This window comes from Sus scrofa, chromosome 6, assembly GCF_054392235.1.
Source record: "Sus scrofa isolate SSC_HxYL_T2T_F1_AM1 chromosome 6, Sscrofa_HxYL_maternal_Yorkshire_Landrace_v2.0, whole genome shotgun sequence".
In the NCBI taxonomy this organism is placed as follows: Eukaryota; Metazoa; Chordata; class Mammalia; order Artiodactyla; family Suidae; genus Sus; species Sus scrofa.
This window is the reverse complement of record NC_139388.1, coordinates 72872787-72890808: the sequence shown is the minus strand read 5'-3', so window position 1 is coordinate 72890808 and position 18022 is coordinate 72872787. Positions and strand designations below refer to the sequence as shown.

The 18022-nt window shown below is 58.3% G+C and overlaps 1 protein-coding gene across 31 annotated transcripts in view; it reads right to left on the bottom strand.

Annotated features, from left to right (window-relative positions):
• Window positions 1-18022, bottom strand: part of CAMTA1 (calmodulin binding transcription activator 1) — an 861094-nt gene that overhangs the window by 100670 nt on the left and 742402 nt on the right. For all 31 annotated transcript variants that reach the window (XR_014806977.1, XM_084962661.1, XM_084962660.1 and 28 more), the window contains one exon: window positions 14276-14429. Coding sequence is in view for 30 of the 31 variants with exons in the window: in XM_084962661.1 (XP_084818787.1) it covers window positions 14276-14429 (154 nt within the window). In the remaining variant the exon portion in view is untranslated. The remainder of the gene's footprint in view (window positions 1-14275; window positions 14430-18022) is intronic.

The following is an 18022-nucleotide window of genomic DNA, read 5'->3' as shown; positions in this document are numbered from 1 at the left end:
AGATGAGAAAACAGACTGGGGGTGGGGTGGGGGTGGGGGCCAGAGGGCAGGACTCAAGGACTGCTTCACAGGTGGCCTGTCCCAGCCGTCCAGCAGCCTGGAGGCTGTGATGTCTTGGGCCGGGAGGAGTGGCCAGGCTTTTTTTTTTTTTTCAATCTCTACAGGATTTCCTCTCCTGCAGTCAGAACAGCAAACCCACCGCTCTGTCCTAAGCCCAGAGTCTGCAGGTACTTAAGAGTCTGGAGGCAGAAATATCTCCAGAGCTCATCGGCCAGTGCTTCCATCGGTGGGGGCCTCTGACCAGGTGCTCAAGTGCAAAACCAGACCCAATGGTCTCAGGGAAAACCCCCAAAGATTCTGAACTTGAATCTCTGGACAGACCAGCTCGGCTCAGGCAGCCCCACATCTGGCTTCTGGACGCAGGGCCACACCCCACCCCAAATTTAGGGTCTGGTGGTTGGATGGGCTCCTTAATCCCTAGACTGGCAGGCGATTCCCGCATTTGTGACCTGCGGGGGTGGGGGGTGGGCGCTGAGGACTGCCTGAGACCAGTCTTTCTCCCTCCCCCGGGGGCGGGGGGAATGGGGGGGTGCGGTTACCGCGTTCTTTCTGCCTCCTGCGCCTCTCCTTATGTTCTGAAGGTTATAAAATGAAAACCCAGCGAAGGGTGACAGATTGCAAGCAGAGAATTTCTGGAAGCTTAATGCAAATTACCGACTGTCTTAGCACATCCACTATGCAGATTGCCTCCCTCCCCCTCTGGTGGGGGCGGGGAGAGCAGCCCCTCCCGCCGAGGCGGTGAGCGGTTAGTGCTGAATATCAAACACTATCAAGGCGGCTTTTAACATGTCACGCTCTGCTTCCCGACACGTAATGAATCAGCGGGAAAGGAGAGTTCTAGAGGGAAAAGAGCGCTTTCAGAAAGGGAGGCTAAGAAACAGGCACTGGCCCCTCCCCCTCCCTGGCCCCCCACCTTTGTAAAAGCGGTAAAAGGGAAGTTGGATGAAATGGACATTTGATGAAATGTAAGGTGGTGACCTGAGGTGGTGGGGGGCACAGAGAGAAAAGGGAATCCCCCACCCCCACCCCCACGTAACCTCCTGGTGGCTCTGGGTCGCTCCCTGAATCTGGGTGGGGGCCTTGGGGCTCCTCATTCCCAGGGGGTAGTTGGCGGCCGTGCAGGTGGCGGTGGGATGGGGTGGGGGGCTTGGGGGTGGCGGCGTTCTGAGGGTTTCCTCCGGAATCCCTGTCTAGTGCCGGATGCACGGAGCCTGGACGCTGCTCCCCCGCTGCTCAGGTGATGGAGCAAAGCCTGGACCAGGGGAGGGACCCAAGAGGAAGCAGGTGAACTCAGTGGGCCAAGCTGGCTCCTCAGGGCCCCGCACAGGGCCCGAGTGGCCCGAGGGCCATGGTGACCACAGGAACGTGGGGTGCTGGGGGGACTCCTACAGCTCTGCCCACAGTCCTGCTGCTGCCCGGGGACTCCCATGCCTGGGCTGGGCATCCGCTCTGCTGGGCCGCCTGCAGCAGGCCCCATGCGAGGACTGGTTTGCGGGGCGGAGGCCGGGGCGGTGGCCGGGGCGGTGGCACAGGATCCCAGCAGCCCTCATAGGCGCTGACCCGGCCTTACAAGACGACACTCACCCTGGCGACCCCCCCACAGCCGCGATTCCAGTCATCTGAATAATGAAAATGCAATCAGTGACAGCAGCATGGGGCCCTGCTTGGAAGGGTACCTTCTGATGAACAGCTCACCCAAGAGGCCACCAACTGCGATGGGAATGTAATTGAGCTCTGGAGGAGGGGGCTGGGGAAGGTGTGGGGGTGACCCCCTCCCTGCCCAGCCCAGGCTGGCTGCCCGCCAAGCCTCCTGGGTTAGGGCCTTGCAGGGAGGGGGAGGGGAAGGGGAAAGCTTCCACCAGGCAGGCTCAACCTGACCCCAGGTCAAGCTGTCAGGGACAAAACTGTCTACCCCTCCAAATTCTTAGGTTGAAGCCCTAAGCTCTAAAGTGGGGATATTTGGAGAGAGGGCCTTTCGGGAGGTAATTAAGGTTAGACGAAGCCATAAGGGTGGGGCCCTAAGCCACCGGGGCCCGTGTCCCTGCAAGAAGAGGAAGAGACGCCAGCAGTGGGCACCCGGGAAAGGCCCCATGAGGACAATGGCCACCTGCAAGCCAGGAAGAGAGGCCTCACCAGAAAGCAGCCCTGCCTGCACCTGGATCTTGGACTTCCGGCCTCCACAACCGTGAGAGACAAATTGCTAGGGTTTCAGCTGCCCAGGCTGCAGTGCTCCTTATGGCAGCCGGAGCTGACCAACCCAGGTCCCACCAGGGCTCAGGCTTTTCTGTACCAGGCTGGAGCTGTTCAAGCCCCTGGGAGAGACCCCCGACCCCCGGCCCTTTGCACTGCACACGTGGGCTCTGCCTGTATGAAAGGTAACATGTCTCTGAGACCTTCCCAGAATGCTTCCCTTCTCCTTCTCATCATTTTTGGTCTTTTTAGAGCCACACCCTCGGCATATGGAGGTTCCCAGGCCAGGGGTTGAATCGGAGCTGCAGCTGCCAGCCTACACTACAGCCACAGCAACATGGGAACCGAGCCGCATCTGAGACCTACACCACAGCCCACAGCAACGCCGGATCCTCACACTGAGTGAGGCCACGGATCCAACCTGCACCCTCATGGATACTAGTCGGGTTCGTTACTGCTGAGCCACAATGGGAACTCCCCCAGAATGGCTCCTTTTGCTAACACTTAAAATCTTACCCTTCCATCCAGCACGCACTAGCTCACGCCTCACCTCCTCCTGGAGGCCCTCCTGATTACTCTAGCTCTCGGCCCCCCTGGAGCCAGAGTCTGAATCATGGGACAGGCTGTTGTCAGGGTGTTCCCTGCTTTGAACGATGCCTGGCGCAGACCAAGTGCTTGGCGGAGGCTGGAGGGAATAAATGAATGGGCAGATTCCCGGCCCCTCACCCCCTCTGCAGTGCTGCTCTCTCTGTTTCATCCACTCATTCATTCCCCCCTGAACGGTGAGCATGGCTCACATCTCAATAACAAAAATCATCTGGACTGCTATTGATAACAATATACCACTAATCATAACAAAAATAATATCTTACACCTTGTGCCAGAACCTAGCCAGGCACCATGCTAGCTCCTTTACATGTTGACTCCGTTACAAACAAAAATAAATCACCACCGTATCTACCCCAGATGGAGCATCCCCCATGGCCAGGGCTCTGGGCAGTGATTCTCCAGGTGGGGTCCCCGCTGCAGTGTGATCACCTCGAAGGATGTTAGAAATACACACTCCCAGGTCCCCGCCCGGCCCGAGGATGCATCAGAAACTGGGGATGGGGCTCAGACCTGTGCCCTGCCCTCCGGGGAGCCGAAGTTAGCTCAAATTTGAGACCTGCTGGTCTAGAGATTGCGTCGCTCATCTCTCCATGATCCTTTAAATAGAAGTATTATCCCGTGGTATTAATGTGAGAACCAAGGGTCAGAGAAGTTGTGTAACTCGCCTGAGGTCACACAGCAGATAAGTGGAGGTGAGGAAGGGGTGCAGTTTCCACTGAGCCCGCTGCCTGGAATGGGTCTGCCCAGCCTAGATTCCTCCCCCCACCACCTGGACCAGAGAATGGCTGGGTGGATGGAGGACAGAGAGCTGCCCCCCACGGGAGGCCAATTCCTTCTAGAGAGAGGGATTCAGAGCTCCTGGGGGCTGCTGTCCCCCCCAGCCAGCCGCCCACCCTGCTGTCTCCAGCCTCTCTGGCTAGGGAGGGTGCCTGCTGCCTCTGGGGGTGGGGCTGAAGCCCCTGGCTCCTCCCCCTGGCTCCTCCCTGGTGGCGCCTCCCTCCTGGTTTCCCTTACTTGGGGCCCCAGCCAGGTGGGCAGCTGGGCCAGAGCCCACTGAGACCTGAGCAGAGGATGCTCGCCTTGGGCCCCCTGGGGGCAGGGCAGGAAGAGGGGAAGTGGGAAGCAGGGCCTGCTGTGGGCCAGCTCTGAGAAGACTCCAAAATGGAGGGAGAGGGAGGGAGCGGGGGAGAAAGGAGAGAGGGAGAGTGAGAGGAGGGAGGGGGAGAGAGAGGGAGGGGGAGAGGGGGAGGGGGGATAGAAGGGGAGGGGGAGAGGAGAGAAAGACGGAGAAAGAGAGGGCAGGGAGAGAGGGGGGAGAGAGAGGGCGGGGAGAGGGGGGAGGGGGAGGAGGGGGGAAGAGGGGAGAGAGAGAGGGGGGAGAGAGGGGGAGAGAGGGGGAAGAGAGGAGGGAGGGAGGAGAGAGGAGTGGGGAGGGAGGGGGAGAGAGCGGGGAGGAGGAAGATGGGGGGCTAGAGAGAGAGGGAGGGAGAGGAAGAGGGAAAGGGGGGAGAGAAGGGGGAGGGGAGGGGGGGAGAGAGAGAGAGAAGGGGGTGTGTGGGGGGGGAGGCCTCGCAGGGAGCAGTCCCAGCATCTGAATTCTGCTGCAGGGGTCCGGGGGGCGGGCCTTGTTTTCTGCAGCCACCGGAGTGAGTTTAGGGGGAATTTCTCTGAAAGACAGGAAGCCTGAAAAGAGTCTTTTCCCAGAGAACCTGGGGCTTGTGGGGCAGCGCTGGGCTCCTCTCCTTCCTGATGCGGCTGCCATGGGCAGCGGTAGCACTTTCCTGAAGGGCAGAGCCCGTGGGAGATGAGCTGGCAGGACCACGCTGGCTGGGGCTCGGGGACTTGGGGGCTGCAGCTCTCTTCCTCACGTGCATGTGATCCTGGGAGGTCTTTGATTCCCCCCTGGCCTCCGTTTCCTCATCTGTAAAATGGGCCTGCCTACACATCACTGTTCCCTAAGGGACCTGAAAGACACAAATGGGCCCCACTCCCAGCTCTGATGTGGTGGCTCTACAGGACACCTGAGGCAGGACAGGGCTGGAGGCACCAAGTGAACTGACCCTTTCTGCTCTGCAACCTCGTGCATGGACCACTCTGGAAGGGATTAGAGCCAGACAGGCCCGCTCTGCAGGGCCCCCTCCCCCTTCCCGGGAGCTGGTACTTGACAGCTGCTCGGTGACGGCAAAGGCGGTGCCAGGGAGGATGGGCACTTGGGCTTCTTTGCACAGGAAGAGAGGTCTTGGTGCCATGATGAGCCAGCAACTAGCAGCATGTTGGTGATGAAAGCCCCCTTCCCGACAGATGCCTGTGGTGGTGGTGGGGTTTCTCCTGCCCCCATCAGCCTGGGCTCCACCACTGCTCCCACCCAGGACTCAACTCTCTGCAAAGACCCCCACCCGAGAGGTGACGGTTTAACTGCCGCCCAGACAGGTCACCCTGGAGACCGAAACGGGTGCTGTGATGACTTGTCTGGACGATGGTGTCACCTGGGCCGTCCCAGGCAACCTGGACGTGTGGTCCCCCTACTGCGGAAGCACACAGCAGAGGCGGGCGGAAGAGGGGCCACCGCCTGCCTCTCGGGGCCCCAACTAGCCTGTCTGGATTCCTCCCAGTTGTTGACACTGGCGGGCTGTCTCCATGGCGACAAGGTCACTGGGAAAAGGCAGCTGCCTTGGTTTAATTTTCACTGTATCCTTGTTGACAGCAGTAAAGGCCCTTCTTCTGATTTCTTGGTTCAACTGGATGAAATGGTCACTAGCTTTTTTTTTTTTTTTTTGTCTTTTTGCCTTTTCTAGGGCCCCTTCCTTGGCATATGGAGATTCCCAGGCTAGGGGTCGAATCAGAGCTGTAGCCACTGGCCTACGCCAGAGCCACAGCAACTCGGGATCCGAGCTGAGTCTGCGACCTACATCACAGCTCACAGCAACGCCAGATCCTTAACCCACTGAGCAAGGCCAGGGATCGAACCCACAACCTCATGGTTCTTAGTCAGATTCGTTAACCACTGCACCACGACGGGAACTCGGCAATGGTCACTAGCTTTAACTTCTCCCAGCCAGACACCCCTTCTCCACCTCACCCTCCGCCCTCCTCCCGTTGGTGTGGAGGCTGAGCGGGAACAGGATGGCGCGCGCATGCGCACATGCACGCACACGCATGGGGTACCTGGGGGCCGTGCCCCGAGTGGGCTTGTCATTTCTGGTTCTGAATGTCTGGGGACCTGGGACCCAAGACCCCCCCCCTTTCCATCCTCCACCAGGAGGCAGGGGCTTGGCTCCAACAGCCAAGGAAGCAGCGAAAGGCAGCTTCTAGCACTTCCAGGAGGGGAGGGGCTTCCGCTTGGGCGGCCCAGGCCCTTACAGCCTCCAGGGTGGCAGGACATTCAGGCCACGTGGGGGTGGCACTCCCGGCACCTCAGCCCTCATTCAGCCTCACAGGGACTCTCCTAGGGGCTCTGTGACATCACAAGTGACCTCGGCTGAGTGTTTCCGCGCCAGCCCGGCGTCGTGGAGCCGTTCAGAGGCTCTCAGACTCTCCTGATGCCCTCGGTGGCATTGTCATCAACCCCGGGGAGTCTCCCTGCTGCAGGGAGAGCACTGCGTGGATGTGCTGGAAATTCTGATGGTTTAGAAACACGGGAAGTGCAATCTGGTGGGGCAGGGGGAACTCCAGCCGTTCCCCCACATTCGGGGGAGCACGTGGGCTCTGGAACCCTCTGTTCTTCAGGGGGCTCAACGGCTGCCTCTTCTGCTAGGCTCTGCCCAGGGACCACTTGTCCACCAGCCCCTCCAGGCCCCTAGCAGTGGAGGCAGGGGGCCAGGTGGCATTCCGGGCGGTTTCCATCTCGCTTTTGGGAGAGCCTAGGCTTGCAAGGACCCTGGAATGGGATGTCTCCTCCAGGGGCCAGGAGGTGCTGCCTGCAGGAAGGCAGACATCCTAGAGAACGGGGAGCTGCCTCTCGGCCCCTAACTACGTGGGCCAGAACCTTCATTGTCAAAGAGACGCTGAAAATCTGGAGCTTCAAATGTTAGCAACGAATTCTAAGTTTGACAAAACCAGCCCCCAGTGCGAACAGAGCTATGTCAGCTTTGGAGGGGGCCAGTAGGCTCCCCCAACACCAGCGCAGAGGGCCGCTCCATGAGAGCTCGTGGCATTAGTGGATGGCTGAGTTGGGGGGGCGGATTTTGCAACAGCAGGGGATGCACGGTGCCCCAGAGGCCCTGAGGGGCAAGTAGCTGGGAGAGATAGGAAATCAAAAGCATTTCTCTTCTAGTTTTCCATTTGGGGGCCAAACCAGCTAAATAAAATTTAGCCAGAGGGAGAAAGGCACATTTGCAAAACAAGCTTGGATCCTCCCAGCAGGGCAGGAGAAGGAAGTAAGCCCCATTTAAAATCAGCTTCACCTCCCTCTGGCTGCTCTGCTCCACGCCTGCTCTCCCCTGTGCCAGGCTGGGAGGTGCCAGGAGGGTCTTCTGGCAGAAGTAGGGGACAAAAGGGAACCCACCCTGCCCGCTCCTCATCTCAGCATCTCCTAACCAGAGGGACAAGCGGGATGGGCAGGGAATGCCTCTCCAGCCCTTTCTGAACGGAGCTACCTCTCCCAGTGACTCCAAACCCAGCTGACAGGTGGGGGCAGAGCAGACCTTCCCCCGTCACAGGACACATCCACTGATTAACTTAGGGACAGAGCTGCAGCCCTGACCCAGGGCCCACCTCGGGGACACAGACGTGCTTCCTTTTATGGTTCCAGGGTTTCTCATGACTTCAAGGCTGTAAGTGCCTGGCAAGACCCCATTGTGGGCCTGGCATGATCATCTTTCAACTCAAGGAAACTTCCAGGGGAGCGTATCTTAACCCAGAGACCATGGAAAGACCCATGCGGTCCCGAGACACCCAGAAGACACACCCTATTCTCTGCGCAAGTTAAGACCAGCACTGCCTCCAGTGCCTGCCTCGTTTCCACCCGGATTTGAGACTTAGCTGAGGGCCCCAAAGGCCCACCCCAAACCCCCTGACGGGCTCCTTGGCTGGCTTCTCCCTGGCAGCCTCGTTAGGCTGGAATCTCTCAAAAAGCCGAGAATCTTGTTAAAAAATTTGGTTATGGAGTTCCCGTCATGCGAGAACAAATCCAACCAGTATCCATGACATTGTGAGTTCGATCCCTGGCCTCGCTCAGCGGGTTCAGGATCCGGCCTTGCTGTGAGCTGTGGTATAGGTCACAGACACGGCTCGGATCCTGGGTTGCTGTGGCTCTGGTGTAGGCTGGCTGCTACAGCTCCAATTAGACCCCTAGCCTGGGAACTTCCATGTGCCCTGAGTGAGGCCCTAAAAAAGAAAAAAAATAAATAAAAATTCAGGGACCTAAGGCCAACTCCAGACCTGTGGAATCAGAGTGTCGTGGGGACAGGAGTGGGGCAGGGGATAGGAGCCTGCCTTTTATCAACCTGCCCAGGAGGTTCTGACGTGGACCACGGCGCCCGACACTGAGCCGATGTCTGTGCTCTGGCCCCAGGGGACTTGGAGGACAAGAGGGGGCGAATCGCAGCTGCTCTGACTCCCCAGAACTCCCAGCAGTGGCGGCCCGGATGTGCCCAAGCTCATTCCTAACTCCATCCCTCGCTCCTATCCCCAGGGGCTAACTTCAGAGATGGGGACCAGGGAAGATGCTGCCAATCCAACATTTCTGGCCAGAAAGAAGCCCTCCGGGCCTTTGTACCAACAGCGTCCCCGTCCCTGGGCCGATCCACCCCCATCTCACGGTGCTCCTGCCTGCCTCTCCCTGGGGGCAGCATCTCAGTGACTTGCTTCACTAACTGCCACTCCACTGCCCAGACTCTGACCAAGGCTTGAGAGCGCGTCCACCTGGGCACTGGTTAGACTGCCAGCCCCTCCACCTGGTAAGACCAAGGGGGAGAAGAGGCTCCCCTGGGCCCCCCTTCTGTCTGTTCCAGCCCCACCCCAACCCCCACCGCTCCAGAAGCACAGAGCAGGTCCCAGACACCAGGTCCACGGGCAGGTCCCAGACACCAGGTCCACCCACCTGCCTGCTCCCATCCATCCCAGGCTGCAGAGCGGGGCTCCTCCAGAGGGCTCGCACCTCGGAGCCGCTCTGCTGCTGAAGGCCACCAGGTGGCGCTAATCGACCAGGAACGGGTTCGGGTGCAGGGCCCAGAAAGGAAAGCCTTTGTTGATTTTACTTCTTGATGTTCTATAATCACCAGGATTACAATCTAAGCAAAAAAGCAAAACAAATAAACACCGACCCTCTTACTAGATCTTTGGTCTTTGTCTGGAACGTTATGAGAAAACAATAGACGCATGGACTATACAACCTAAGGCTTGGGTGTCGCTGCAGTGAAGTGAGTCCCGGCAGGTGGAGGAAGGGGAAGGGGCTCTGAGGGCTGAGGGGCTGGCGCAGGGCGGAAGGGGCACCTGCTCACCAGCTCCCTTCCAGTCTCTGCCACATCAGCCGCATCTCAGCAAGGGGGTTCCTGTCTCCAGCCACCCGGCCTTTGCCAGGTCCCCTTGGCTTGCTGTCCTGGCCTCACCACTGCACAGAGATTGAGAGCGTGACCTCCAGAGAGCGCCTGGGGAGGGGCTGAGACCTTGGCTTCTGAAAACACCAACGGGCACAGGTGCCCAAGGCCCAAAGGTGACTGGGGTAACTAAGGATTGTTGGGAGCTACGAGGGTGCACTTGAACCCACATTCAACCCGGGCTCCACCCACTATCAACGTGGTTTTCAGCACCTCACAATTAGCATGGCCTGTGTACCCTCAACATGGCCTCCACTCCCACTCTGAGGATGGATGGCCTCCAGCCTCACCCCCAGCATGGCCTCCATCTTGACACTGAGTAGATAAATGACCTCCACCCTCACCCCCAGCAAGGCCTTCATCCCCACACTGCGGATGGATGGCCTCTACCCCTCCACACTCAACCACGGCCTCCCATCCTACTGTCAACATGGGTTTTATCACTTCGCACCTGACATAACTTCCCCCCCAACACTCAACATGGCTTCCTTGAGGCTGGAAGGTCCAGGCTGCCGTGGTTCAGGGCAGCCAAGGATCATGGAGCAATTTCCCGCCAGGCTGGTGGGACCGAGGCACAGAGCTGGTCTGGCCAGTCACTCTTCCCACTCAAGGCTGACCCTGGCGGAGCAGATGCTGCCTGCCCAGCCCCTGCTGGTGCTCACTTAGACCAGCTGCACTGGAACAGATCCTGGAGCTTCCAGGATGAGCCATGCAGATCTTTAGATCACGTTTACTGGAATTCCCTAAACGCCAACACTTAGACAGATGGGGCCAGGGCAACCATCTTCAGGCCTTGAGCTGAGCTGAGCTGAGCAACTTTCAGCTGAGGCCTTTACAGGGCCCTCCCCAGGCTGTGCTTGGCTCTACTTGACCCTGAAGGACTTACATGCAGAACGCTGTTCCCCAAAGGAAGTGCTTAGCAAAAGACCGCTTCCCAGACTCCTCTGCTGTCAAGCGGTGACCGACCACATGACCAAATTCTGGCCAATGACCTGTGAGTTCAAGTGTTGTGTGCAATGTCTGGTCCCTGTCCTTAAAGGGAAGAAGCTTGCCCTCTGCTTTTCTCACCTCGCCTTCCCACTGGTTGGAATGCAGTTACGAGGGCAGGCGCTGGAACAGCCATTTTGGGCCACATAAAAGAGGAATGGCCGAGCAACTACCTGGAAAGAGCCCCGGTGGTTGATCTGATCCCTGACACCATGAGGCGCCCCCATCAAGCCTGAATTTCCACGTGAAAGAGAAACAAACTTTAAGCCACTGTTTTTCCATCTTTGCCACAGCAGCAGGACCCACATTCCAAATAACACCGAAGGGATTGCAAAAGACAGGAAGCGTCCCCGAAAATGTACTGGGAATTCTTATCAGATATCTTAATTTTTTCCTCTTTTTAAATCTAGAGGAGGCATTGCTCAGAGTGCAGGTTGGAGGGAAGCTCCGTGGTACTAGGAGTCAGCGTGGCTCAGAAGCCGGGGCCTGTGGGCCTCTCCCCCACCCATCTTCAACAGGTGGGCGAAGGCCGGACCAGAGTTCCACGTCAGCCCCGAGAAGCACAACATTTTGATTCAACCAGTGACAACTCTGCTGCAGGGCAGAGAAATTTGGAAACATCAGGAAATCAAACTGTGAAGTCTTTGAAGGCATGTGATTTATGTGAGAACGCGATGAAGCTAATGTCTTTGGCTCCAGCCTTGGGTGGCATGCCTGCTTCTGGAACCCAACTGGGTGCCTGCCTGGCTCCCAGCACACCCCTGCTTCCCCCGAACACAGAGAGCTGCTGCCCTGTGTGTGTTCCAGGCCCCATCAGCACCTTGAGCTTCTGCGGGAGCCGCATCTCCCGGGTGTTCTCCAGGCTGCGCCTCTAGCCTCAGAACCACACACATGTGCGCACCCTCTGAGTAACTCTGCCGCTGCTCTGCCCCTGCCCCCAGACACCAGAGAGCCCAGTGTGATTCGATTTATGGGGGGGGGGCCCTGTATTTTATGTAATTTTCTCCATGCACTGCACTCTTTTTTTTTTGGTCTTTTTGCCATTTCTAGGGCCACACTTGCGGCATATGGAGGTTCCCAGGCTAGGGGTCAAATCGAGCTGTAGCCACCAACCTACGCCAGAGCCACAGCAACGCGGCCTCCGAGCCGCATCTGCGACCTACACTACTGAGCAAGGCCAGGGGTCGAACCCGCCACCTCATGGTTCCGAGTCGGATTCGTTAACCACTGAGCCACGACGGGAACTTCATGCACTGCAGACTTTTAAACAGGTGTTCACAGTTCCCTCCAGTTAAGCTTTGGAGGCTGAGGGAGGTCTGGTTTCCAACCCCTGGGGTTCCGGAAGCTTAACCCCCTTGCCCATGGTTGGGAGGTGGCATTCCAGTCTGACTCCTGCTGGCTCCTATGGGGCAGGGCCCCCTGCTGGGGACGGGGGTGTGGTGAGAGGGAGGAGGCAACGAGGAGAGAGAAAGGAAGCATCTCCAATAAAAGATGGGGAAGATATGGGGGAACCGGCGACCGGGGGGCTCACAGGAAAAGGGCCATCTGGGTGTGTTGAGAGGCGCTGGGAGGGCCCAGGCCACAGACCCCTGACCACGGTGTGCACCTTGACAGGTATCTCTTCCCACGAGAACAGACGCATGGCTACTCTCTGTATCTCTTCTCACAAGAACATCCACGTGGCTACTGCCGGTATCTTCTCGCGAGAACATCTACGTGGCTAGTCTCTGTATCTCTTCCGGCAAGAACATCCACGTGGCTACTCTCTTCCCGCAAGGACATCTACGTGGTTACTCTCTGGCTAACTTGGCTTTTGGAATCTCCCAGGAACTAGGATGAAGCAATGGCCTCCGTGTCTTGGACTCGGGTGTGCAGAGGCCCCCAAAGCCAAGCCTAGCCCCGCGGAGCTGGCTAGATGCTGCCGGTTTGGGTACAGACTACCAGATACTTTCCCTCATTTTACAGAAAGGGAACTGGGGTCCAGAGAGGGTGGGTGATTGGCCCGAAGTCACACAGCAGAGCAGTCACAGAACCAGGCTGTGTGCCCGCCTCCTGGCCCGGCCTGGTGGTGGCAGTGTCCATCAGCACTGCTCCTGCCCAGCCAAGGCTCTGCTGAAGAGGAGGGGCGGGCAGCCCTGGGGGAGGGAGCCCAAGGTCAAGTACAAGTCCTGAACATTCAGACGGGGGCAGGGGGGTGACACTGAATGGGAAGGTATGGGCAGGCGGGGCTCAGAGCAGGACCCTGGCCCCCTGGCCTGGCCTTGGAGGGGGGCCACTGGGCAGCTCTGGCTCCCGGGGCCTGGGCACTGGGGGCCTTTGCCAGGTGCTCAGACTCCTGTGGGGAGTGGAGAAAGCTGGGTGCAGTCCCTCTACACTCAGCCACCCCAAACACATTTCCTGAGAGCCTTCCATGTGCCGGCCCTGTGTGCCTCTGGGAACGGTAGGCAGGAAAGCATCCTGGGGACTGGCTGCCATGTCCCCCAGGTTTCCATGTGCTCTGTGGGGTTTCGAAGAGGCTTGTGTGGCCCCTTCTAGTTAGGAGGCTGACTTCAGTCTGATGTCCCCTGGGGGTCTCGAGAGCCCCAGGGGGCTGGGGGTGTGAAGTCCAGCTATAGGGACCGGGATGGCCCATGTTAGAGCAGAAGGATGAGTGGCGGGAGCAGAGGAAGGCAGGGGAGGGAGCCAGGCAGAGGGAAGGGGGCCGGCAGCGGCGGCTCTGGTGGAGGAAGCCTCAGGCAGGAGGCCCCGGGGGTGGAGGGGCTGCAGACACCACCTTGAGGGCACCAGGTGGCTTAAACAGGACAGAGATGGTCAGCACTGCAGGGACACACCTGAGCTTCCTGGTTTAGGTCCTGGCAGCAGCAAGGCCAGGCCGGCTAGAGCTTCCCTGTGGGCACTCGGCTCAGGAGGACAGATGGGAGTAACCCTGGGCTTGGGGTCTGCCCCTGGGCAGGCTGGACCACTGGCCTATTGGGGGTCTACTTCCCTACACAGAACCCTGTCCCTCTGGACCCCCTGCCCGACCTTGTGGCTGGGTGGGGGTGGGGTTTCCTCCAAGCGGAACACCGAGGGATTCTCAGGCTGAGCTGGTCACTGAAGGAGCCATCTGGCCTCAGCTTGGACACTCAGTGACTGGACACTCACTGTCCCCCAGGAAAGGACATTTCAGCTGCTCCCTGTCCATGGCGCCTCGCGGCTTCTCCCCCGCAGCTCTGTTTCCAAGGGTGGCACAGACTCCAAGGGACCCACTGAACTCCCTGAGACTCAGAGATCAATGTTTCAGAACCCGGGCCCTGTGCACGGGCTGGATCTTCACGGGTCTGTTCTTCCTGAGCCCAGCCATCCAGGCAGCAGGTGAGGCCACTGAGAGCCCCTGGCGGCCGCCTGTGGGAGCCAGGGGCCAGCTGTGCCCCAGCTTTCTGGACTTGCACAGTTTTGCATCCAGTGATCTGCACCTGACAGATGCTTCCAAAAGCATCACTTTGCAATGAAATAAAATCCAGCTCAACTCCATGTGCCGCCCTGTCTGGGGCCGGAGGCAGGCCCTGTGTCCAGGAGCAGATGGGCCGAGGGCAGGAGGCAGGCCAGCCCCTCCTTGGGCCCATGGGCCTCTTCTCCTCCCGTAGGCCACCCTGCTGTCTTCGGTCCCGGGCCCTCTTGGCTCTGCTCCTCGCTCCCAGGATTTGTGCCTCTGAACCCACTTTTCTCGCCTATACCTTAAGCTGACACGGGGTCCTGGCTGTAGAGTGGGGAGCTCGCCAGGACAGAGTTGAAGCGGGAAGGGAGGGGAGGGGTCCTTGTAAAAGCTAAGTTCACTGTCATCCAAGTGGAATGGGGCTCCCACACCCGGGGCCCCAGGTCACACAGGACCCTGGCCGGCTGCGCCTACTCACACATGGGCTTCAGCTGCCCAATGAGCTCCTCTTTCGTCCATTTGGCCCACTCCTTCTTGTCGGTGTTGATGGAGCAGAGGATGGGGCCGCAGGGCTTGCCGCAGTCCTCGATGGCCGGGACATTCAGGTAGTGCACCAGGACAATGTCGGGGTTCTGCAGGGAGAGCACAGACACTGGCAGCATGGGGGCGGCATGGACCCACCCAAGGTCTCCCCCCACGACAGCAGGTACAGACAGACTGAGGGTCCCCACGCCAGGCTTCCTCAACTTTGGCAACCAGATCATTCTCTGTTGAGGGGCCTCCCTGGACACCGCAGGGCGCCTGGCTGCACCCCCGGCCTCCACCTGCCAGGTGCCATTAAACCCTACCCCCTCCCCAATACCTCCAGACATTGCCCGCTGCCCCCGGGGCACAAAACTGCCCCTAGCTGGGACCCCCTGCTCTATACGTGGGCTGATTCCTGTGTAACTGAGGACCACACACAAGGTCACGTGCATCGCCAGCCCCACATCCTGGACCGACGCCCACGGCGGCCCCAGCAGCACCCCCCCCCCAACGGGCCGATTTCCACACATTTCCTCATCGCCGCTCGCTGGACACCCCGACCGGGGCACCACCACCACCCTCTTCTCAAGGAGAAACTTCCCAGAGTGTAAGGCACCTGCTTCTAAGGGCTGGATGCCCTCTGCCCTGCACCTGTGGTCACCCCCCCAAAGCAACCTCAGCAGCACCTCTAAGTCTCTAAGCATCGCCCGGGAGGCAGGTGCTGCTCAGAACCTCTGGAAACAAACCCCCCCCCCCCATGGAAATCTCTTCGGAGCTTACAGATAGAAAGAACTCTACGCGTGAAGACGTGGAGGGCACAGTTTTGTCCCCAAATGCTTTTACTGAAATGGGTCAGCCTCTTCCCATGGGATTCAGCTCAAAATGCCCTCCGTGGCTCTCTGCCCACCAGCAGCTCTGACAGGGACACGCCGAGGGCCCCAGAGGGTGAGGCTGTTTACTAGGCTCTGTCAGGCCTGATAAGGTTGTTTAGAAAGAAGCAGCCATGTCACTTTATAATGCATCTGAGTAAGCCCAGCAAAACCTCCGATACCCATCAGAAGGTACTTCCCAAACTGTAAGGAAACATACGATAAAGTATCATGGTGCTGCCGAGAACTAAGGAAAAACCACTTGGGGAGTTTCCGTTCTGGCTCAGTGGTATACCTGACTAGCATCCATGAGGACATAGGTTCGATCCTTGGCCTCACTCAGTGGCTTAAGGATCCGGCGTCTCTGTGGCTGTGGCCAGCAGCTGCAGCTCCAATTCGACCCTGAGCCTGGGAACTTCCACATGCCTCAGGGTGCCATCCTAGGAAAAAAAAAAAAAAGAAAGAAAAGAAAAGAAAAACCACTTGGAAGGCCCCATTCTTGTTCTACTTCTCAGATCCATCGCCTGGGCTTGTCCTGCTTGATACCTGACAGCAAGTCCCAGGTGACACGGGAACCCCAGGCACTGAGGGGCCTGGGGTCTGCAGTCACCTTTTTTGGACAGTCAGAGCAAGAATAATAAATGATTACATGACTCAATCAATACATTAATAAAGACTCAAGACTATATCCTGACCGGTGCAAGAAAGTACACTGGTACAATTTTAAAAGATTTTCAATAATGGTTGAAACATATTTTTTTTTCCTCGCCAACGCTCAGTTAACCAGGAAATTAAATCAACACGAACAGGAGCCTCCTCGTTAATGGCAGCTTTTCTGGATTGCGGTAATCATTCTCCTTAATAATAATGATAATCCCTGACATCAGCCTGGCGCTTTATTCTTTTCCAAGCATTTTCCAGGCATTATCTCATGGGGTGCCCTCGCAAGCCAGGCGGCGGGCTGGGCTGGGCTGGCGCCCTCTGTCGACCGTGAGGGGCCTGCAGCACAGCGAATTTGTGACTTGCCCAAAGCTATGTGCCTGGCCAGGGACAGAGCTGGGGCTGGAAGCCAGGGTTCTGACTCTGCTTTCGGGTCCTGCCAAGACATCTGGGGGCCGCTTATTGCTCAGTCCAAGAGCCTTCCTGTCTCACGCTGCACTTTGTCTTTGCAAGATGCCCAGAAAAAAGATGGGCTGGGTAGCTCCGCCATGCTCATCGCCCGGATGGGGAAGCCCGGGAGGGATGGGGCCACACACCCGAGTCCCAGCGCAGGTGTCCTTCCTACCGACCAGCCCATTGGCCTCCCGCCCGGGCTGAGAGCTCCTGCCTGAGCCTGTGCCTGCCCTGGCGGCAGCACCAGCCACTGAGCAAGACAGAGTAAGGATCAAAGAGATGTGGGGGGCCTGCAGGCCACCCCAGGCTCCCTCTGATCCCACCCTCAGGAGTGCAGCCTGCCCTGCGGGAGGGAGCCAGGATGTCAGAATCTAGGCGATAAAAGGCCCGCAGCTTCCCGCCCCACTGCCCCACCCCACTGAGCACAGCCGGGGTGCCTGGGAAAGCTGTGGGAGGCCAGGGCGCTGGGAGGGCAGGGTGTATGGCCCCTGGGGAGCGAAGGGCAGCCCTGGGCATCCACCGAAACCCCAGAGTCTGAGCTCCTGCACTACAGCACTGGAACCTGCCTGTCTCAGGAGGCCCCATCCCGCCCTTCAGGGTCCAGTCCATTTCCGCATCACCAGCCTCCATCTACCCTTTGAGGCCGGGCACAAGGCTCGCCTCCTCCTCCAGGAAGCCCTTCAGGATCCCTCACCCTCCTTTACCTCCACTACAGCAAGGTGGGGATTGGGTTTGCATCTCAATGGTCTGTTTGCCTCCTTTATCTGCTCCCCCCCACCCCCACCTTCGGCGGGGACAATTCCTCGGCGCTGTCACAGTGTCCAGCAATGCAGGCTGCTCATTCCATGTTTATGCGACTGAATGAAGCTGACCTGGGATCTCCCATCCTTACTCTTCCTGGATTTGTGTTCAGCTGACATTCGGCTTCAGGTTTCTCTGCGTCTCTGAAGGGCAGGGCAGCTTCTCCGAACACGACCTGCCCCTAGGGGCTCAGAAGCAAGGCTGCTTCTTAACCTTTTCTGGGTCTAAGGCCTCTGGACATTTGATGATGGTTGTGGCTGCTCCACTCCCAGCCCTGAAAAATGCCCCAAGGCACGTCCACACCGCATTTCAGGGGTTCATAGATCTATCGTCTGTGGACCCCACCACATCTAGAGTCACCGATTTGGGGATTCTTTTTTTTTGGCCGCGCCCACAGCATATGGAACTTCCCAGCCCAGGAATCAAACCCCAAGCCACAGCAGTGACAACGCCGGATCCTTTAACCACTAGGCTGCCAGGGAACTCCCTGGCTTAGGGGTGCGAGACCCATCTGGGCCCCTTTCAACTCAGGGACTATCCCAGCACACACATCCCTCTTCCCGGGAGCCTCTGTCCTGGGCCTTTTGCTGCTTGGTGGCCTATGCTGATACGGTTTGGAGAAAGGCCGAGGCCCAGACCCTGATGGGTTCAAGGAGACTGGCTTTGGGATTAGAAATGCAGAAGCGGCCACCTCTCGGTTTATATCTTGAACACAGATGCCATCCCAAGGCCTGGAGTTCCTGCAGCTAAAACTCCTGAGTTGAATTTTAAGTAACGACTTCCTGGCTTGCGGCTACTTTTAAGACACAGAGTGATGGAGGTATTTTTGGAAATTTGGGGCACACATCACTTCTTGGCAAGGTCGCGATTTTATTCATTAGTTGTACATTTTATTGGGTGTTTCTGGCAGAAAAAAA